This window comes from Hyaena hyaena, unplaced genomic scaffold, assembly GCF_003009895.1.
Source record: "Hyaena hyaena isolate Hyena2069 unplaced genomic scaffold, ASM300989v1 scaffold_414, whole genome shotgun sequence".
Classification (NCBI taxonomy): Eukaryota; Metazoa; Chordata; class Mammalia; order Carnivora; family Hyaenidae; genus Hyaena; species Hyaena hyaena.
Window position 1 is genome coordinate 802,036 of NW_024081044.1, and position 21,599 is coordinate 823,634.

A 21,599-nucleotide genomic window follows, 5' to 3' on the forward strand; every position below is an offset into this window, starting at 1 on the left:
AGCGCTCGTTTGTTTTGTAGAACTTAGTCTTACGCTCTTTGTACATCAAATTTAGTCTAGGGCTAGGGTGAAGTGAGTGACACACTCAGGTGCCTAAAACTCAGGGATCAATATAGTTTCAACATTTAAACACAATTTTTTTTGGTTGGGTATTTATTTATTCATTTAGAGAGCGCTGGGGAGGGGCAGAGAGAGAGAGGGAGGGAGGGAGAATCCCAAGGAGGCTCCACACTGCCCTGAGCTGAAATCAAGAGTCGGACTCTTAATTGACTGAGCCACCGAGGCGCCTCTAAACATAAAATTTTAATATCATAAAATCCTCAAACTACAGCCTGCAGACCAGGTGCCTTAGATTGCAAGCAAGATTTTCTTGGAATGAGGGCATCAGGGGTGAGGTAAGGTCAAGTTGTGCATGAAGCTATTCTTTGATCACTGAGCTGTTCCCTTCAAAATTCTGCACCCGAGGCACCACCCTAGTTCTGGCCCTGAAGCCAGAAGGCAGTACAAGTATCGTTCCCATTTTATAAATGGGAACACCAAGGCACAAAGAGGTGAAGGGGCTCAGCTGAGAAAGTGGCTGAGCTGGGTTTTGAACTTGGGCAGCCTGTCCCCAGTTACAGGGCTCTTAAGAGCCGTACAAAGGTCCCGTGTGCCCTCCCTGCTCTAGGAAGAGGTGTGGCTGGGAGAAGGTCAGTTTCAGGGCGAGCCATTCAATCAGTAGGTTTATTGTAAAACCTAAGGGAATGGAGAGTCAGCGTGGTTACTTCTGGGGTCCAGCTAGGGTGCCCGCTGTCAGGAGACGGGGGTGCTCAGGGCTGCCTGGAGCTCCTCAGGAGCAAAGACCCCCAGCTCTGTGATGATGCCGCCGGTGATGAGGTCGTGGGGGGTGACATCAAAGGCGGGATTCCAAACCTCAATGCCTGCAGGAGAGAAAGAGGAGGCAAGACGGCAGGTGTGTGGCTGTGAAAACTCTCAAGCTGTTGTGTCTTGCCCCATGGTGGTTCTTGGACGTCGAGAATCCTCGAGAAACTAGGGACACTCCCTCCACAGGCGCATGAAGGCGTGGGCTTTAGCACTCAGTACAACTTTGCTGCCCTTGGCCAAGGAGGTTTGGAAGTCTTACGCACACCTAGCCCACTTCTGCCCACTCCTAAGATCTCATTCAGAACCTCCCAGAACCCACCCGAGAGCCTCTCACCGGCAGTCCTGTCTGCCTCCAATCTACACAAGACTCACGTTTCGTTTCCTTCAGGTCGTGGCTCAGCTGTCACCTTCTCAGCAACGACCTCTCTAACCATCCTGTCTAAATCTCTCTGCACCAATACTCCCCAAGCCCTTCCTCAGAGTTTGCCTGCCTCTGACACACGCTGTGATTTTGTTACTTGTGGTGTTGTCTGTCTCCCCCACTGGATTGTTGGCTCCGCGAGCGCAGGGGCCTTTATGACTCTTTCACTCCTGTGTCTCTGGCGCTTACCGAGCACAGCGCCTAGCATCGGTCCGGAACCCTAAAATACTTGCTGAGCCAAATGCACTCACGTGCACGTGGGGGACAGGCTGGGGTGGGGGGCGCAGAGGATCCAAACTGGGTTCTGAGTCGACAGCACAGAGCCCGACATGGGGCTCGAATTCATTAACTGTGTGATCGTGGCCTGAGCCCAAGTCGGACGCTTCACCGACTGAGGCCCCCGGGCGCCCCACAGAAGCGTTACATCTAATGAGCACTAGGTAAGGGTCAGGCACCGGTTCTGCGAGTCACGTGGGTTAATTCGCTGAACACCCTGGGGTTTGTGAGGCGGGTCATAGCCAGACCTCGTCTCACAGACGTGAACGCTGGGGATGGGAGAACGCAGGCATCCTGCTCCTGGGGTGGGGAAGCTGTGGGCATCTGTGTCTCTTGACAGGCACTGGGCCAGGCAGGATTCTTATTTCTTCTTCAAGGGAGGAAAACGAGATGGAGAAGATGGCGGGACAACTTGCTCTAAGTCTTCTAACTCATTAGTTGTACATTCTGACCTTGAACCTGACCTTCAAAATGTTCCTGTTCCAAGAAATGGGTGGAAGGAGCTGCTTGTGCCCCAGAAGGGCGATGATACCCTAAATCCAGCTGCCCCATGAACGTGTGCCTACAGGGGCCAGCGTGCCTACAGGGACGTGTCTGGCCGCTGAGGTGCCCACCGCAAAGGACAGCTTACCGGGGGCTGCAACCCTGACCCCGTTGACGTTGGTCAGCTCCTGCCCCGGGCGCTCCTCAATGACGATGTCCCTGCCTGTCTCCAGATGGAGGTCACACGAGGAGCTGGGGGCAGCCACGTAGAAGGGGATGCCGTGGTGCCTGGCGGCGATGGCCAGCTGGTAGGTGCCCACCTTGTTGGCTGTGTCACCGTTGGCAACCACGCGGTCGGCTCCTACGATGACAGCTGGGGAGCAAGATGCGGGGGTCACGACCTGGCCCTGGATGCATGGGGCCCCGCCCACTGGCGCTGAGCCCGCCGCCGACCTGACACGCCTCGCTGCGCCATGGCCGCCGCTGCCGCGCTGTCTGCGATGAGTGTCGCGGGAATCTGCTCGTATATCAGCTCGAAGGCAGTCAGCCGGGCTCCCTGGTTGTATGGCCGGGTCTCCGTACAGAAGGCACGATCCAGGCGGCCCAGGGTGTGCAGAGAGCGGATCACGCCTGTAGGGCTCAGACCACCAGAAGGTCAGGGAGAGACGGAAAGTGACAGGCGGGCAGAGTTGGCTGTCAGAAGCACAGCTCACCAGAGGCTCACCAGGCCCAGTCTCATCCATCCCCAGGCCCCTGCAGTGATCAGTTTCCTCTGCCCAGTACGTGTGGGCTTAGAGAACACCTTTTCCGGGAGGCCCTCCAGGATTCCTTGATCTTGCACAGCCCCCCTCCCCGCCCCCCGCTCTTTTATACTTATCACCTTTGAACACAGCACATATATTTACTGACTGGCTTGTGTCACTCCCTCCTACTTTCCTGTTCCTTGGGGCAGAGATTTTTGTCTACAGTTTTCACTGCTGGGGCCCCAGCACCTAGAACTGTGCCTGGCACACGGCAGGTGCTTCATAAGCGCTGAGTGGATAGAGGAATGCACGTACACAGGAATGGTGGGCACTCGGGTCCTTAACTGATGTTTACTGAGTGGATAAAGGGGTGGCTTGTCACCAAGGCCTCAGTCCCCAAGCTCAAGGGCAGGACCCAGGCAGGTGGGCAACTCTCCGAGAATTCAGGGTCAAGTGGAATCTCCTATCTTGACCCCCCAAGACCTGTGCCCCACTCTCCTGGGCACAGCTACCCAAGCTTTGTTTTGGGGGGGGGGGCACTCCCTTCTTAGTCCTCTTAAGAGTTCACATCATGCCCAGTCTCTCAGCATGGCTCAGCCCGGGCCTATTGACTGGTTGAGCCTGGATAGGCAAGTGACCCCATCAGAGCCCCCGAGATACAAGACTTTTCTGGGACCCCAACATAGAGACCCCTGGCTCTTTTCCTCATGGTCTGAACCCTAGCAGCCTCCCTGCTAACTCGTGGAGCATGAGAATGATGCCACCATGGAGGGCAGAACTTAGGGGATAGATGAATTCTGATGCCACTATTCGGTGCCTGGATCCAGCCACACCTGAAGCCAACCACCTAAGCACTTCTGTAGGAGAATAACTTCACCAGGACGCTTGGGTGGCTCAGTCGGGTAAGCATCTGACTTCGGCTCAGGTCATGATCTCACGGCCCCACACTGGGCTCTCTGCTGTCAGCATGGAGCCTGCTTCTGATCCTCTGTCCTTCTCTCTCTGCCCTTCCCCCCCTTGCTCTGTCTCTCTTAAAAATAAACATTAAAAAAATAGTCAAACTTATTTAAAAAAAATAACTTCACATCTGTTTGGTGGGTCAAGTGACCAGGATTTCTTTCTCCGGCATCCTGAAAGGGCCCATCCCCATCCCCAAGGAAGCCCACTCACCCAGGGCCGTGCCATAGCCAGCAGTGGCCAGTGCACCGGTGTTACAGTGGGTCAACACGGTCACCTTGCCGCCCCCAGGAGCCACCCGCTCCAAGAGGTGGCGGGCTCCCAGGTCCCCGATGCTCCGATTGTCTTTGAGGTCTTTCTCCAGCATGTCCTCAGCGCAGCGGATCACTCTGGGGCCGACACGGGGAGCTCAGCACCAGCCACCAGGCCTTGGGGCCCAGGCTAGCGCCCCCCCCCCCGCCCAACACTGGGGGGTAGAAGCCCTCCTGCTCAAAGCCTCTCCAGGCTGTGGGGCCCGCACTCTTCGGCATCCGCCACCTGTCACACTGCTTGCTCACATGACGCACGTTTACCGAGTCTGTCATGTATGCTGGAGAGCACAGCACCAACGTCTCTGCCCTGTGGAGCTCGCCCGGGGGGGGGGGGGGGGAGGAGGTGGGAGCAGTCAATGCAGAAGGCGGCAGAGTCAGGGGACAGAGAGCAAGGGATGAGCTGTGTTGCGTGGGGGGTGGAGGGGAAGGCAGAAACCTGAAACGTGATAGAGGCTAAGCTCTGTGGATACCTGATCTGCAGAGATGGTGCGTGCAAAGGGCCTGAGACAGGAGTAAGCTTGCTGGGGTCAAGCAACATGCAAAGTAACTGAGCGGCTGCAACAGAGAAGAGTGGAGAAACAAGGGGGCAGGGAAGGGATCAAGCCAGGAAGCAAAATTCCTCAAGAGCAAAAACTAGGAAAACGCAGTGGCTCCGAAAGGGGCCTTGGAGGCAGACGGGGCTGGGCATGTTCTGGGGAGACTTGAGTGCAAAGACCTTGCGACCCAGCTGTCCGGCAAGGGCTCTTAGTCCTGCTTGTGTGGCCTTGGACTGATAGGCCGTGCCTCAGTTTTCTTAAACGTAAAATGGGTCGCTGTGCGAAAAAAGGAGCTAACGGCCTCCACACACAGCAGTGCTTGGCACAAAGACCCGCCCTACCTCTCCCGGACCGCCTCCTCCGTGGCGCCCTCGCGCTCGGCCTCCAAGGCTGCGGCGTCCGCCAGGTGGCTGGCGGCGCGGGCCAGGTTGACAGCGGTGGGCCGGGCGGTGACCAGGAAGCTCAGCGCGTCGCGCACGAAAGCCACCAGGGCGGCGAGTCCCGGTCCCCCCGCGCCCGCCTGCAGCTCCACGGCGAGGCTGAGGCAGCCCACGAGCGCGATGGCTGGGGCGCCGCGCACCTGTGGGGGGAGGGGGGATCGGGGCGTCAGGCGGGACCGCCCCCCTCCCACCCCTGGCCCGTCGCTCGACCGCGCGGCCCCACCTTCATGGCGCGGATGGCCTCCCAGGCCTGGCGCACCGAGCCCACCGCCTCGTAGCGGCTGCGCTGGGGCAGCAGCAGCTGGTCGAGGATCTCCAGCGAGCCCCGGGAGTAGCGGATCGCCTCCAAGGCCATGGCAGCCCCGCCGCGCGCACGCCGCTCCGCCGGCACCGGGGGCCTCCCTGCGCACGCGCGCGGACAGACCGCAAGGAGAGGGCGGGACCCGCACCGCCCCCCTCGGAAGGATGCGCGTGCGCACCGCAAGCCCGCACGGCTGGCGGATCCCACGCTGCCCCCGGGGCAAAGTTTGGGCAGTTAGCCGCCTCCTGGAAACCACAGAGAGCAGCACCGTTTGTGGGGCACCTCCAGGATCCCGGGCCCTGTTGTTTTGCCGTTCGGCTGATCAGAGTCGACCCCCACCCCAGATCCCCAGACTCCTCCAGCCACGGCGACTGCTGAAGGTGGACTCAAATAAAGGCCCGAATTGGGGATTTCAAAGACTAAGGGGCTCTTATTGGGGCCCTGACACCTTCCCTTCCCTGCAGGGAGCAAAAGGCTGGTGGGCTGGGGACGGCCACTGGGGCCACCATATGCCCCAACAGGCGAAACATGAACGTGGCCCGAAGCTGGGCCCCAAGAGCACTGTGTGCCGGGCAGCTATGTGCCCAGGGGCTAGGTTAGCGCCCCGTGCGCCGCGCAGCCTCCGTACTCCGTAACCGACCTTACTTTTTCACGGTGTAAGGGGAGGGGGCAGGGGGAGTTTTCGGGTGGACGCCGTGCTGTTTCTGAGCTATTTTCTGTTCACTTTACCAGTTCCCTTCAAAAGATGATCCGTGTTAGGGAAGGGGGTGGGGGAGAGGGCTTTCTCAGGACCTTTCCACGACGACCCTGCATGCAGGGGATAACGAAAACCCCACACGTGCATGCTCCGGGCTGGGCTGCTTCAAGTACTGTTATGTTCCCAGCCCTAACTGTGCGGTTCCTGCTGCGTGGTCCCCCTTCCACACTCAGATTGTACGGCCTCCTCCGGGAAGTCCGCTCTGGTTGGAGACCAACCTGAGCGACCGCACTGAGGTCCTCTGGGTGGGGATCACAGCTGTGGCTGCCGGCATCACACTGGCTGATGATGGTCCCACCAAGCTTAGCAGGGGGGTTGGGGGTGGAGAAGGCAGCCCCTGGGCCCATCTAGGCAACCCGAGGCAGGGACAAAGAAGCAGGGCTTTAATGTTGGGATGTCGTCCCACAAGGCACAAACACCCTCTCCGGGACCAAATAAATAACTCCACTGCTGCAGGAAGGCGAGGCCTCGGGAGGGGCAGCGTCTGGGCTCCCCGAGGGCTGGGGGCAAGCAGGGCTGCAGCCCGGGAGGGGCCTCCTGGGTGCGTCGCGGCCTCTGGCGCAGGTCCCCGGAACTGCTCACTCGCTCTCTGAGTCGGAGTAATCGGCCACCAGGGAGGAGCTGAGGGTGCAGGGGTGCGGCGGGTCCTGGGACGTGGCTGCCTCCTGAGAGGTGCCTGGTGGGGGCTGGGGGCTGTTCTGCCAGGTCCCCCCCTGCCCCGGAGGCCCGCTGCCCCTGGAGGTCGCGGGGGTCTCCGCGGAGCAGTCTTGGGGGGATGCGGGCCTGTCCTGGGGGTTCCCCGCTGGCACCCGCAGCTCCCCAGGCCGGAGGGTCTCTGCCGCGTGCTGGGGGCCCTCGGGGCCCTCTCGGGACCTCCGCCGCACGATGCCCAGGTCCCCTACGGTGATGGGGGAGCTGACGGGCGCGCATCTGCGGTTCTGGGCCAGCCTCTTCAGGACGCTGCCGGCTTTGCTGCCGGGGCCGGGGGCAGAGGGGAACCAGGAGCGGCTGATGATCTCCGTCCGCTTCAGTTTCTGCTTGTCCTCGTAGGCTGGGGGCCGGGAGGGAAGAGAGGGAAGGAGGTCCACAGCCGCCCTCTGCCCTGGGGGTCCGCTCATGGCTGGGGGACCCCCATCTCCGCCCACCCGGCCCCCCTCGCCCCCAGGCCCCCCAACGCACAGTCCAGGGTGTGGAACTTGAGCAGGGCGGCCAGCCGGCGGTCGTCCTCGGACTCGGGCACCAGCGGGATGGCCAGGCTCGCCTTTGCCTGCAGCGCCTGGTCCCGCTCCTCCTCCTCCTGCAGGGCTTTCTTCTTTTCCTGCGCGGTGGGGGACAGGGCGGGGGACAGGTACGGTGGCTGTCAAAGGCCTGCCTCTTCCCTGCCCGACGACCTGGCACGCGCTACAACACTCGCTTTCCTCCCCTCCAAGCTCGTCCGAGGCAAGGGCCTCCCACGGTGCCGGGGACGTGCGAGTCACCCAGCCAGTGGGCGACGCGAGCAAGCACTGAGCGAGGACTGTGGGGGGGACGGGAGGGGGCGGGAGATGGGAGTGGGGAACCTGTACCCTGGGCCCCCGCACACAAGCGCAGGCGTCTCGCCCAGGCGTTTGCGCACTGCAACACGCATGACCACACTGCGTGGTAAGAGGCTTTCCCTTTTTAGACAGTCTTTACCGGGGGGTGGGGGGGGCGGCACTGCAGAGAAATTCTGGCAATTATGCGGGCGTGGCTTGATGGCCTCGGGACTCCGTCTGGGCATGGCTGATGGACCCGCACACCTGTGCTAGCGGCTGAGTAGCAGGTCAGGGCCCGGCTGGGCCGCTTGGCGGGGCGGGCCTCACCTGCGCCCCAGCTCGACGCTTTCTTTCCCTTGGACGATGTCCGGAAGGCAGAACTGGGGCTCCCCAGAAGGGGCCCCCTGGTTAATAACAGCCGCTGGGCTAGGGGCTTCCCGTGGGTGCCCTGAGGTGGGGGACGCGGTCACGTGGAGAAACAGGCTCAGGGGCGAAACGGCCCGCCTGTAGCTGGCATGCGCCTGCACTCTGCCCCCTCCAACACGGGTGACCTCCGCCGCGCGTGGTCCCCGCGCCCAGGCAGGAGCCCCGCTCACCCGGAACCTTTTCCGCAGCATGCTGTTGAGAGCGAAGTCATCCTTCCAGGCGCTCTGGGCCTCCTGGATGTGGCTCAGGGTGGGCAGGGCCTTCCGGAGCGTGCTGCGGTCGGCCTCGCCGTGCTCCAGGCGGAACATGGCGTCCGTCTCCAGCTTCTGCTTCTTCTCCTGCTCTGCAACGGCGAGGACGCGCCAGGGCCTTCAGGCTCGGGCTGGGGCTCGGGGCTGGCCTCGGGTCACCCCGCCCCCCCCGGCACCCCACCGTGCTCACTTGTCGGGTCCCCCCCTCCCCCCCGGCACCCCACCGTGCTCACCTGTCGTCAGCACCTGCTCATTGTCCTCCATGTCCCAGCGCTCCTCCTTGCGCTGGGCGCCACTCACGATCACGTAGTCGCAGTTGGCGGGGTCCGTCTGCATCTCGATGTAGTTGACACACAGGTGGCATTTCATCCGGAACCTGGGTGGGCAGAGGGCGGAAGTCAGGGCACCGCGGCGGCCCCAGGCTGCCCGGCACCCCTTGCCTGCTTCCTTCCATTCGTGCGCCTCGTTCAGCAAGTGTTCACTGAGCACCTACTACCCGCCGAACTCTGTGTCTGCGGTTGTGGCTGTGGGGAGATAGAGCTTCTGTCTGGAATTTGTTCACTTGTTTGTTCACGCACTCAACGAACCCTCTGGAGCGAGGCTGCCAGTGTTAGGTGGTGAGTGTGGCTTTGGAAAAGGCCTCTCTGAGAGGTGGTTTTGGAGCAGAAACCCAAGGAAGGAGAAGGAGCCTTGCAGACATCTGGGGAGGAGCATTCCAGGCTGAGAGCAGCGAGGTGGGGGCCTTCCTGGGGTGTGCGAGGGAACTCGGGGGGAGAGTTGAAGGAGGGGAGGATGCAGAGGGGACCAGGCAGAACGGGCAAGGCTTTGTGGGCTACGGGGAGGACTCAGGCTTTCTTTGGTCTGAGGAAGGTGGGAGCCATGGAGGGTTCTAGGCAGAGAGATGTACCCTGACTGACAGACCAGGACAGCTTCCAGGAAAGGACCGCAGCGAATGGCCCCCAAGGAATGGCTGCCCTCCTGCTCAGACTCCTTTGTAGCCCCTCCCCCTGCAGCTCGTCCCTCTGGGACCCCCCCCCAGGCTGCCCCTACCTGTAGATTGGCGTTGTGTAGTAATTGCCGACCTTCTTCTTCTCTGCATTGTAACGGACACCTGGGAGGAGGGGGGAGAGAACGAGGCTCAGGTTTAGGCAACCCCGGCGGCTCTGCCCCAGGTGGGGGGCGGCCAGGGGTGCTATTCCGTGCACCTGCAAGGCAGGCACCTCTAAAGAACCTTGAAGTTCAAGATGGGAAAGAGCTGTGTCCAGGCCACGTGACAGGTGCTCCAGCCACCGAGGAGTGTGGGCGGCGGCAGGAGGCTCCAGGTTCAAGTACTGACTTCCCCACCCAGCACCTAGCGACCTTAGGTCGGTCCTCAGGTCCCCCTTCGATTCAATAGGGACGACTATGGTGTTCCCCACACGGCGCTGCTGTGGTAACCACAGGCGCTGACGGTACATACACACACCACCCGGAACGGGGTCTGGGGCCTGGCGGGGGTTCAGGGAGGGCTGGCTTTCCCTATTAACATCTGCATTTTGTGGTTTTTCGCTGATTAGATGATTTATATTTTCAATCTGTTTAATCTTGCTTATTGGGTGAAAAGCAAGCTGTAAACCACAAACACAGAACTTGGGCGGGTGGTGTGGCCCACGTTTCTCTGTCCTGGTGGCTGCTTTGGTTCACGGCCCTGAGGGTGACCCACCTCTGTCTGGTGTCAGGCTGCATCCTGCTTTCTGTCCCCTGAGCACCTGGTGGCCTTTGGGGCAGATGCGCCTGGCTAGGTCTGATCGGGGGGACCTACTGGCGTGGAGGGGGGGTCACTCGTCTTCCTCAGAGGGGGTTGGCCCGGCCCCTCCTTCCCGCTCCTCTGTGGCCCCTAGGACAGTGGCCGGCTCCTACTGCCAAGAGCCATGGCTCCTCGACTCCTATCTACAGAATGAGCTGCTGCCCTGGGCCGGGCACTGTGTGAAGAGCTGAGGGTCCCCGTATCAGAGAAGGACACAGAAGCCACGTGGGTCACGTCCCCTGCCCAAGATCTCAGGGCTGCCCAGTGGGGCCGTGGACCCACGTCTGTCTGTCTGTCCATCTGTGGCACGGACAGAGGTCCAAACATGAAAGATCCTAGCACAGGCAGCAGCGGTTTGCATTTCGAGCCCATGCATGTGCTCCGTGCCGTGGGTTATGCCCGTTGTCTGCCACACAGGTGGGCGCTCTTTCCACCTGAGTTTCAGGGATGGGTACACTGAGGCACATGGACACTGAGTCACTTGCTGAGGTTCAGCCAGCTAGGACGCGGCAAAGCAGGGCTTCCTAACTGCTCTACGACAAGGTGTCCAGAAGCCACCAGTCCCTTGGCTGCCAGTTTCCTCTCCGAAGCCTGATCCGGGCCCCTAGTGGGGATGGTCTCTCAGGGGCCCAGCGGTTAAGGGGTCGGTGGGGCTGAGCGGCCGGGGGCGGGGCAAGGGGCGGGGCAAGGGGCGGAGCTCACCCATGCCGATGTGGTTCTTGCAGCCGTCACACCATATGTTATAGGGCATCTCAAACCTGCCGAACAGAAGAGGGTTCGTCGGCGCCTGTGGGTTCCCTGGGTCTGCGCACCCTCGCTGCCACGGCCACACCGCGGGTGCATACCCGCACCGCCACAGCCACACCTCCTCGTGCAGCAGATCAAGAGCGGCCCAGCCTGTCCCGCCGCTCACCTTGTGCGGGTGGGTCTCCATGTGTTTGTACCTCACCGAGTGGGCTACACAAACCCACAAACCGGAGCGGAGGAGGGGAGCCAGCCAGTGTGCCAGCTCTGGGGCGTGTCCCCAAGCGTCCTTGCATGCCTCTGCTCACTCTTGTCTGGAACTTGGGTGCTGCCATGTGCACACGCCCCCGCTGGCCAACCAGGGGAGGAGAGACATGCGGAGCCCTGTTGTGCTGGCCCAGGCCCTGCCGAACCTGCCAGTCCCCCAGGCAGGTGACCCCCAAACAAGAGAGAACCCAGCCCAGGTCAGCCAAGCCCTGGTAAGGCCGGCAGAGACATCCAGCTGAGCTGTAGAACTGCGAGCAGCACGTAATACATGTTTATCGTTTTCTTACACAGCAACCGCTGACTAATACAGTGCATTTCTGCTTTATGGAATCAAGGCTCTGCAAACGGTTCTGCAAGTCAGGGGCTCTGAATTCTCCCAGAGACCGATGCCGGAGGACGGGGTGCAGATGCAGGGCGATACCAGGGTCTTACCTGATAATAAGGATGCCTTGTGATAACTTGCGAGCCCGCTCCCGTAGCGGGTGGCTGTTGTGGTATCGGTTGAGAGAACCATGCTGCGCAGAAAGGACATGGGGAAGATTAGCACGGCAACGCGCCTCTTATGTGCTGTGGGTGGCGTTAGCAGCAAAGTGTGAGGCACTAAGCCCTCGGCGGGGCCGGCAGGGTCGGGATCACGAATATGTGAGCCTGAATCTTAGCTCCTCTGTTGAGGAGCCGGAAGGGCTGGATGGCCCTGGGCAGTGACCTCACTCTGCTTTCCAAGCCTCTGTTTCCTCTATCTGCCAATTGGGGACAATGCCTATAGTCCCCTCTGGTGCCGTAGGGAAGACTAGGTGAGATGTCAGTACTGGTGAGTGTTTACTGGGGTCTTCGTGTGTGTCATCTTGTTTTTTTTTAAGGTGACTTTGTGATTTTATTGATTTATTATTAAAAAAAATTTTTTTTAGTGTTTATTTTTGAGGGGGACAGGGAGGGGCAGAGAGAGAGGGAGACACAGAATCCGAAGCAGGCTCCAGGCTCTGAGCTGTTAGCACAGAGCCTGACGCGGGGCTTGAGCTCACGAACTGGGAGATCGTGACCTGAGCTGAAGTCGGACGCTTAACCGACTGAGCCACCCAGGCGCCCCAGGATTTTATTTTTAAGTTATCTCTATATCCACCCTGGGACTCGAACTTATACCCCAAGATCAAGAGTCGCAGCTCTACTGACTGAGCCAGCCAGGCACTCTGCGTCATCTTGTTTTAACCCCTCAAGGATCCTACGACGTTGGGCCGTTTTTTATTTTCCCCTTTTGACATATGGGGAAACTGTGGCACAGAGAGACCAGTCACGTGCCCAGGACCACAAAGCTGGGACACACCGACTCATTCCCCAGGCCTTCGCCGAGTGCCGACAGTGTGGGGCCACAGCTGGGAACAGGATGGATGAAGATCTCCGTCCTCAGGTGGACATTCTAGAAGGGGGACACGGAACAACGTCCAAATGAAGGGATGGCGCGTCACGGAGTTATACAGGCTATGCTGGAAAATAAAGCCTTAGGTGATGTCACAGAGGACGAGATGGCGGTCAGGGAAGACCCCCGTGGGGAGAGACCTGAACCTGAAGGACGTGAATGAGTCTGTGGTCAAAAGAGGTTCCAGCAGAGGGAAGAGCAGAGGGAACAGAGAGGAAGCCGGAGGACCGGAATTGGGAGGGCAAGGGGGTCTGACGCCGCCCCTGTGTGGGACCTCACCCTGACCTTCGCTGGACATGGGCCACGCTGGGCCCAGTGTAAAAGGTCACTGGCCACACAGCCGCATTTACCACTGGGATTAAGACTGTCCTTGGGGGGCGCTCAAGTGGCACAGACGGTTAAGCATCCGACTTCGGCTCAGTTCACGGTCTCAAGGTTCGTAGGTTTGAGCCTCGCATCAGGCTCGCTGCTGTGAGCCTGTCAGCGCAGAGCCTGCTTCGGATTCTGTGTATCCCCCTCTCTCAGCCCCTCCCCTGCTCACATTGTTTCTTAAAAATTAATAAACATTAAAAAAAAAAAGTCTGTCCCGAGACCCACGTGACAAGTGTGAGGCAGCAACACGTGGCCCCTGCTCTGTGGCGTCTCCTTGCTGTCGTGGACACGGGGAAAGGAACTCGGCCTTACCTTCTCGGGATTGAAGTCCGGAGGGTAATACTTGTTCACACCCTTCCTTTCACCCTAGAAAGCAGAAGAGATGGGACTCAGAGGGCGTCCTGGAGGAGACCTGTTGCTGCACAGCCTCGAGAGGTGGGCCCGGTGGGGGAGGGGTGCGGAGGGGACGGACCCAGGGCTCTGGGCCCCACCAGAGACTGCAACTCGGGGACTGGCGAGCCACTGTCATCACGGTGGAAAACGCCATGAGAATCAGACTCTGCTAAAGCAGTGGCTTCCAGTGTTTCGGGGCCCACAACGGACAGCAAGCACGAACCCCACCAGCTGGAGCAGGCGCAGGGGTGGCGCGAGGACGCCCATCCCGCCGAGAGGGTCGCGCTTTCTAAACGCTGGCAGCCGCCCAATAAGATGACCTGATGACGCTTGGCAGGGGCGGGTCTCCGACTCGGCCTGACGTTACGTGTGTCTGAGGAGTTTCTAAAACCTGCGTGCTGGGGCCCCACCCCCATAAGTCCTCCTGGCGGGGGCTCCTCCGGGGCCTGGCGCCCCGACCCCCGGGCTCTGAGAGGGCAACCTGGAGACAGGTATTTGAAGAGATCCTGGTGCACGCACGCCCCTAGCAGCCCTGGTCACAACAGCCAAATGGTAGGAACAACTCGGATGTTCTTCAGCGGATGAATGGGGCCCCACCAGGTGGCAGAGGCAGAGGTGGACTATTACTCAGCCACGAAAAAGGAATGCAGTTCTGACTCCTGCTACAACACGCATGTGCCTCAAATGCATGTGTTTAGTGAAAGAAGCCAAAACACAAAAGGGCACGTACGGTATGATTCCACTCACATGAAATGTCCCAAAAGGGAAAGTCCATGTGGACAGGAAGCAGATGGCTGTTCGCTGGGGGCTGGGGAGGGACTGCTCGTGGGGGTAGGGTTTCCTTTTTGGGGGAGATGGAAATGCTTTGGAAATAGATAAAGGGGTCGGTTGTCCAACACTATGAAAATACTAGATGCCACTACATCGCAAGCTCTCAAATGGTTAATTTCATGTTACTTGAATTTTGCCTTAAAATTTTTTAAATTAAAAATAAAATAAAAAATTAATTAGTTAAGAAAAAAAGCAAGAAAGACAAGAAAAAAGCTCCCTGGGGGGTTTTAGTGCACGGCCAACTTTGAGAGCCACTGCACCAAAAAGACCGTGATCCGGAGTTCGGAAACACCACCTTACAGCCCTGGGGATGGGGAGGGAAAGGGCTGCTTCGGAGCCCACAAAAGACCAGAGGAAAAACGCAGCGAGCACAAGGCTGTCTACTCACCATCTTGCGGGCTGCCTACTGGTCCCCGCCCTCAACACGGCTGATCTGAAGAGGGGATGACACACGGATAGCGCAGGGTCGACCCCCTGCCTGGTGGTGCCCTCCTGGGGAGCCCGGAGGAGGGTCCACGGCTTCTCTGCAAAGGGCTGCGTGTGGTGGCGTTGGCTCAGACGACCCTCCGAAGGGTGACGTTTGTCTATGTAGAGAGAGAGTGTCGCGTTCACTCCGGCCAACACATCTCTCATGGCCAATGCCTTTCATCCTTTCCCGACCCCCAGGATCGCCCCCCTGGACCACCGCAGCTGCCTCTGGTCTCCTGGCTCTGCCCTTGACTGCCACGGACTGTGTTCCCCACAGGGACCAGAAAGGTGTCTCAAAATAGCAATCTGAAACATCGGTCTCCTGCTTAAACTTCCAGCAGTGATTCCCTTTGGTTTGAGAGTTCAAGTCAAACCCCTCCCTACAGCCTCCGGGGCCCCTGCCTGCTCCCCGACTCGGTCCAGTTGCGCTGGCTTCCTGGCTGCCGTCAAAGGCTCAGCAGGTGCAGGCCACGTGCCTTGGACGCTCTTCCACCAGCTGTCTGTTGACAAAGGTCTCAGCTCCAGCACCGTCTATGTCAGGAGCCTCATCTGACCACGTGATCTAAAGTCACTTCTTCCCTGGAGTTCCCATCACATCACCCTGGGTTGGTATATTTGTCTGCAGTCTGTCTCTTCCACCAGACCGCTCTGTGCTGTCCCTCTAGCACCTGGGACGGTACGGAGCCCCCGAGAAATGCTGACTGTATGAGCCACTCATAACGGATTCGAGCTCCTTAAGAATTAGTGCGGGTGACACAGGTATCAAGTCCAAGGCTTTTTTTTTTTTTTAATGTTTATTCATTTATTCTGAGAGAAGGAGAGGCAGAGAGAGAGGGGGAGACAGAATCCCAAGGAGGCTCCATGCTGTGTGGGGCTCGATCCCACGGACCCTGAGATCATGACCTGAGCTGAAACCAAGGGTCAGAAGCTCAGCTGACTGAGCTCCCCACGTGTCCCTTAAGTGCCAGACTCCTTAAAGAGGGCACGGGGGACTGCCCTTCTCCTGCGTGTTTGGGAGTGAGATGTTTAGGTCAAATGAAAGGAAGTTCTGCTTGACACCAAAGAGAGACACTATGAGGGACAGAGGTGTATTCTAGAATGGGGGTGGGCAAGTTTTCTCTATGAAGGACCAGACAGTAAATAGTTCTGGTTTGCAGACCCAACTGTCTCTCTGTCCCAGAGACTCAGCTCTGCCACCATAGCTTGTAAAGGAGCTGTAGACAATATGTAAATGGGCGTGACTGCATTTCATCGGAACTTTATTTACAGACACTGACATTTTAATTTCACATGGTTGTCACCTGTCGCAAAATGCCATACTCCTCTTGATTCTTTCCCCACCATTTATGAAGTTAAAACCATTCATGGGGCGCCTGGGTGGCTCAGTTGGTTAAGCGTCCAACTTTGGCTCAGGTCATGATCTCATGGTTCATGAGTTCAAGCCCCGCATCGGGCTCTGTGCTGACAGCTCGGAGCCTGGAGCCTGCTTCAGATTCTGTGTCACCCTCTCTCTCTGCCCCTTCCCCACTCACTCTGTGTGTGTCTCTCTCAAAATTAAATTAACATTAAAAAAATAAACATTCTGGGGCACCTGGGTAGCTCGGTCAGTTAAGCATCTGACTTCGGCTCAGGTCATGATCCCACGGTTCGTGGGTTCGAGTCCCGTGTCGGGCTCTGTGCTGACAGCGAGCTCGGAGCCCGGAGCCTGTTTCAGATTCTGTGTCTCCCTCTCTCTGACCCTCCCCTGCTCACGCTCTCTCTCTCTCTCAAAAATAAATTTTAAAAAAGTTATTTTTAAAAAATAAACATTCTTAGCTGGTAGGCTGGGCACTCTCTAAGGGCTTCTGTGTGCCAGGCGCTGCGCCGAGTCTGACATCACGGCCTCATTTATTCTGTATTATGTTACTACTATCCCTAGTTGATGAATAGAAGACATGTGGGGGGGGGGGATTAAGCAACTTGCCTGGGGTCAGAGGCAAAGCTGGGGTGCAAAGCTCCAGATGTAAACTGTTCTCTGCCATGACCCTGAACGTCTCTTCACTTCACATCCTCCCATCTGTAAAGTGTGTCCTCGGACCGGATTTTCCCAAGGTCGCTCCCAACCTAAACACGCTAAGTGTCCACCCAGGTTTTGAGGTGCAGTTCCCTGGGCCTGCAACCCAGCTCCTCTTCTCATTAACTGGGTGTCTTCAGCTAGTGTCTGAGCTTCCCTGAACTTCTATTTACATGTACACGATGGTGACAGGACTGACTTTCTGGGGTTGCTATGAACAAAATAAGACTCTGGAAGTGTTTGCAGGGGAACCCCGTTTACAGGAGCTGGGGCTCTTACAGTGGTCTTGCCACCCCAGGAAGGGGGTGTTATAGGATGGATGTAGAGAAATTTCTAGTCCTTGGGGTCAGGAGTAATTATAAACCCTACTGGCTTAGGGCACAGCGCTGGGGGCTTGGATGGCAATTCTGCTGCTGGCTGGCGGTTTTGACTTTTGGCAAAGCCTTTCTGAGCCTCAGTTTTCCCCTCTGTAGAAGAGGGTTTATAAAAGCATCAACCTGATAAGGTTGCTGTCAAGGCTCAGTGAGTTGAAGGACTGAGCACCGCGCCTGATGCAGAGTTAAGTGCTGGCACCTTCGATTATTTCCCACGCCGGGCCGTTTTACGATTATCTAAATCTTCATCCTGACCCAGCGAGGCAGGGGCTCACTGGTCCCATCTTCCAGATAAGAAAACCCAAGGGCCCTTCAGGCATGCAAGCGCCTGGGGCTGGGACTAAGGTCGTGTCCGGGGATGTCGGTCGGGGGTCGCGGCTGGGACCGGAGCCGGCTCCGGACACCGTGCCCGCAACCGCAGAGCCCTGCGGCCCCCAGCAACGCTCACCCCATCGAGCGGCTCCGAGATCGGGGGAAGCAACGACCAGACCCCGGCCCTCGGCGGGCCTGACCGCCCCTCCGCCCGCGCGCACTTACCTGCCCTCCTCCTGACGTCACGCCGTGCCAGTGCCCGGAAGTGAGTCCCGAACGCGCAAGGGGGCGTGGCGCACTCCCCGCGTAACGCAGACGCTAGCGCGAGGCGGGGCGAAGCGGCCGCGCCGCCCTGATCTGATTGGCCGAATGCCAAACGGAGCGGACCAATCCGGGCTTTTCCTTCCCGATCCGTGCCGTCACGAAGCTCCCCAGGCCACACCCACTCTGCCTGGCCCAATCGGAGGCCCGCTTGCCTGCGAGCGCTGCCTCGTTAGGGAAAACGGGAGGGCGGGGGTTGGTCAGGTGCAGCTCGCGGGCCAGATCGAACCTACTCTCTGCCTTTGAACGGCTGGCGACCTAAGAACGATTTTTCCATTTTTAAATGGTTGTGGAAGAAAAATAAAAAGCATGACCTTTTACGAATTGTGAAAATAATACGAAGTTCAAAATAATATGACGTGCCCATCAATATTATTTAAAGAGCCGTGCCCGTTCATTTACCCACTTGTCCATGGCTGCTTTCCCACTACAAGAGCAGAGTTGAATGGTCGCAACAGAGTGTAACCCACACGGCCTAAAACATGGGACCATCTTTGCAGAAGTGGGCCGGCCCTGGGCTCGGAGGCTTCAGACCAGCCTGGACATACCTTCCACACAGAGGAGTGGCTTTTGAGTTTACTTTTATGCCCTGCAGGGCCCAGCAGAATCTGTTTCTTTGGTCATTCAACGGCCATTTATTAGGTGCCTGCTGTAGGAGATTCACAGAGCAAACGACACACCCTTTTCCCTAATGAGGCAGACGCTTCAACTGGCAATTTATTCAGCACAGTGTGAGAAATGATAATACGAATACTACTTCATTCGATGCCACGCCCTGGTCTATAAAACCCACACAGGTCAGTTCTCGTATGATTATGGTGCTGCAGATCGAGTGGTCATAACTCGCCAGGCGTCATTCACCGGTGCTCACCACCCACTTACATATATTCTCTAAGGGAATGCTGCTCCTAGGAAATGGATACTCCATCATTCCCATTTTGCAGATGAGGGACAGGCCCAGAGGGGTTAAGTAACTGGCCCAAAGTCACACAGCTGGTGTGTGGGGGGGAATGGAAGATTTGATCTCATTCTGCTGATGCTAAACCTTGTTCCTTTGATTCCTGAGCTCTGCTGGTTTAGAGTGTATGCCTTATGCCTAAGGGCTATAGGAACTCTGGAGGAATCTTTAAGGAGTGTGAAGTGTTTGGGAAGAGGGCAGGAGTGAGGCAAGATCCCTAGGAGGGGTAACTCCTGAGCTGGATGAAAAGGAACAAGGCAGAAGAAGGGGGGAGGGGGCAGGGTAGAGTAGTGCTCACAGATCCTGATGGACGAGATGGAGCTGTGGAACTTCATTCAGCCCCAGTCTTGCTTACCATGTCTGGATTTTGCTTGAATCCTACTCGTGCACCTGACTGAAGAGACGGTGATGGAAAAACCACAAAATGTCACCTGTGAGTAATATTTAATTTTTTTAAATGTTTTTATTTATTTCTAGGAGAGAGAGAGAGAGAGAGACAGCGTGAGCAGGGGAGGGTCAGAGAGAGAGGGAGTCACAGACTGAAACAGGCTCCAGGCTCTGAGCTGGCAGTCAGCACAGAGCCTGATGCGGGGCACGAACCCACGAACCGCGAGATCATGACCTAAGCGAAAGTCGGACGCTCAACCGACTAAGCCACCCAGGCGCCCCTAAAATCTTTTGATTTTTAAACTTTTTAAAAAGTTTATTTATTTATTTGGAGAGGGAGTGAGAGAGAGATAGAGAGGCAGAGTGGGGGAGGGGCAGAGAGAGAGGGAAAAAGAGAATTCCAAGCAGGCTCTGCCGCTGCCAGACGTGGGGCTCGATCCCACCAACCATGAGATCATGATCTGAGGGGGAATCAAGAGTCAGGCTTAACTGATGGAACCACCCAGGCGCCCCACTAAAATCTTTTGAAAATATTTGGGAGTTAGGCTTGATACAAATGTTATGTGCAGACAAATAATATATGAAAGGAATCGAGTGGAGTCCCCTACTTGTATTGCCTCATGGGCCAAATACAGATTTTTACTACAGACAGCTCTTCTCCTTAAGAAGCAATTGTCCAGGGGCACCTGGGTGGCTCAGTTGGTTAAGCGTCTGACTTCGGCTCAGGTCACCTCACGGTTCGTGGGTTTGAGCCCTGCGTCGGGCTCTGTGCTGATAGCTCAGAGCCTGGAACCTGTTTCGGATTCTGTGTCTCCCTCTCGCTTTGACTCTCACCTGCTCACGCTGTCTCTCTCTCAGAAATAAATAAAACATTAAAAAAAAAAAAGCAGTTGTCCAAAAGATATGAATACTGTTGACAATTTTTTTTCTTGTTTATTTATTTTGAGAGAGAGTGTGAGCGAGGGAGGGGCAGAGAGAAAGAGAATCCCATGCTGGCTCTGCGATGCCAGTGCAGAGCTGGATGCTGGGCTCAGTCTCATGACTGATCATGACCTGAGCCAAAATCCAGAGTCAGATGCTTAATCGACTGAGCCACCCAGGCGCCCCAAGGATTGAAAACTTCTTAAAAAGAAGTCCGTTTGTTTGTTGCTTCTGTGATGGAGTCTAATTTTAAAAAAAAAACAAAAACAAAACATGAAGAGGCTGAGTAGGAAACAGAACTCAGACCCTTTGGGACAGAAAGCCTCGGCACAAAGTTTGCTCGGGAAGTTCCGTTTCCAAATGGTGTTTCTTCATTGCGTCCACCTGCTCTGAATCATCTGCCTTAAGCTGATGTTTCCAAACAGGAGACCACAAACATAGAGAACAAGCTTCTGGGATAAGTCCAGGTGCAACATGGTGGGAGGCAGGGGGCAGGAATCAGGTTTAGGGACCGCAGGACTGCCCCCATCCCCAGCCAGTGAAATAAATCCCTTCCCCTGCCACCAGCAGGCATGTAAATGTCACCCTTCAGAAAGCCGCAGCGAACAAACCAGTGAGGGAGGAGATGCTTTGTCCAATTAGAACACTGGGGAGGGCAACAGACTGAAGAAGGTGTGAAATGAGGGAAAGGGGTGAAAAGAGAGGGAGATACTTTCTAGAACATAATCTCAAACCTTGGGCAAAATGTTTAGATCGCCTTTATTCATTACGGACCAAAATATGCCAGGCACTACTCCTTGTTCATTCATTAGCGGGATGCATATTAATTGAGTGTTACTAGGTCTCTAACGGTGCGCTCAGCACTGGGGATGTGGCCATAGGCAGATCCGTCTCTTTTTCCTCTTGAGCTTACATCCTAGTGGGTTCCGGTTCGATTGTCCTGGGCAGACGAGTCTCTATGAACAGGATCTCAATTCCTTTTTTCCAGTTCCTGTCCTTTGAGGGGAGGATAGACAATCTTCTGATCCGTTACCCCAACCTGGCAGTTTCAGGCTACATAGAAAGGCAGGTGGGTGCTGAAGAGAATGAACTCAAGGGATGATCTATGGCTTTTGGTCTGAACACTAGTGAGGTCAGAATAATTTCTGTGGCTGTTTGGGTCACTCCTATAATTTAGCGCCACATCATTAGGAGCCTTTTTTTTTTAATATTTTTAATTATTTCTAGGAGAGAGAGAGAAAGACAGCGTGAGCAGGGGAGGGTCAGAGAGAGAGGGAGTCACAGACTCTGAAACAGGCTCCAGGCTCTGAGCTGGCAGTCAGCACAGAGCCCGACGCGGGGCTCGAACCCACGAACCGCGAGATCATGACCTAAGCGAAAGTCGGACGCTTAACCGACTAAGCCACCCAGGCGCCCCTCATTAGGAGCCTTTTAAAAGGCCAGTTTTTCATTTCATTCTCTTTTTCCTCACAGAAACATCAGGGTATCTTGTGCTTAAACACCGTAATTTGCCACAAACGAGCCTCTATCACTGCTGTGGTAAACCCCACCGTAATTTACTCGTTAGAATCAGGCATAATAATGAATTTGTCTGAGTGCTAACAACAGCCTGGAAAAACTGACTCTGAAAGATGTGTCTGAGGGACCAGGCGGGGAGGCTGAGAGATGTAACAAAAGACCTTTGGAGGCAAAGAGGAGCCCCCTGCGCCCCCCCCCCC

General features: G+C 56.9%; 2 protein-coding genes across 5 annotated transcripts; both read right to left on the bottom strand.

Annotated features, from left to right (window-relative positions):
• Positions 1–290: 290 nt before the first annotated feature.
• Positions 291–5,441, bottom strand: MRI1 (methylthioribose-1-phosphate isomerase 1). 2 transcript variants are annotated; one of them, XM_039252364.1, is made up of 6 exons: positions 5,255–5,441; positions 4,933–5,171; positions 3,958–4,133; positions 2,498–2,674; positions 2,365–2,417; positions 291–920 (listed from the first exon to the last, which is right to left on the bottom strand). In XM_039252364.1, the coding sequence occupies exons 1-6, from the start codon at positions 5,384–5,386 to the stop codon at positions 810–812; spliced, it is 888 nt and encodes a 295-aa protein (XP_039108295.1). In that variant the 5' UTR covers positions 5,387–5,441; the 3' UTR covers positions 291–809. The 2 variants fall into 2 exon arrangements, with proteins under 2 accessions (XP_039108295.1, XP_039108294.1); XM_039252363.1 differs by having other exon boundaries at positions 2,193–2,417.
• Positions 5,442–6,451: 1,010 nt separating this feature from the next.
• Positions 6,452–17,589, bottom strand: CCDC130 (coiled-coil domain containing 130). 3 transcript variants are annotated; one of them, XM_039252233.1, is made up of 10 exons: positions 17,520–17,589; positions 14,476–14,671; positions 13,176–13,229; positions 11,510–11,592; positions 10,769–10,824; positions 9,331–9,391; positions 8,514–8,656; positions 8,200–8,372; positions 7,269–7,407; positions 6,452–7,140 (listed from the first exon to the last, which is right to left on the bottom strand). In XM_039252233.1, the coding sequence occupies exons 2-10, from the start codon at positions 14,476–14,478 to the stop codon at positions 6,668–6,670; spliced, it is 1,185 nt and encodes a 394-aa protein (XP_039108164.1). In that variant the 5' UTR covers positions 14,479–14,671; positions 17,520–17,589; the 3' UTR covers positions 6,452–6,667. The 3 variants fall into 3 exon arrangements, with proteins under 3 accessions (XP_039108164.1, XP_039108165.1, XP_039108167.1); XM_039252234.1 differs by lacking the exon at positions 17,520–17,589 and adding an exon at positions 17,431–17,496; XM_039252236.1 differs by lacking the exon at positions 17,520–17,589 and adding an exon at positions 17,106–17,422.
• Positions 17,590–21,599: the final 4,010 nt, after the last annotated feature.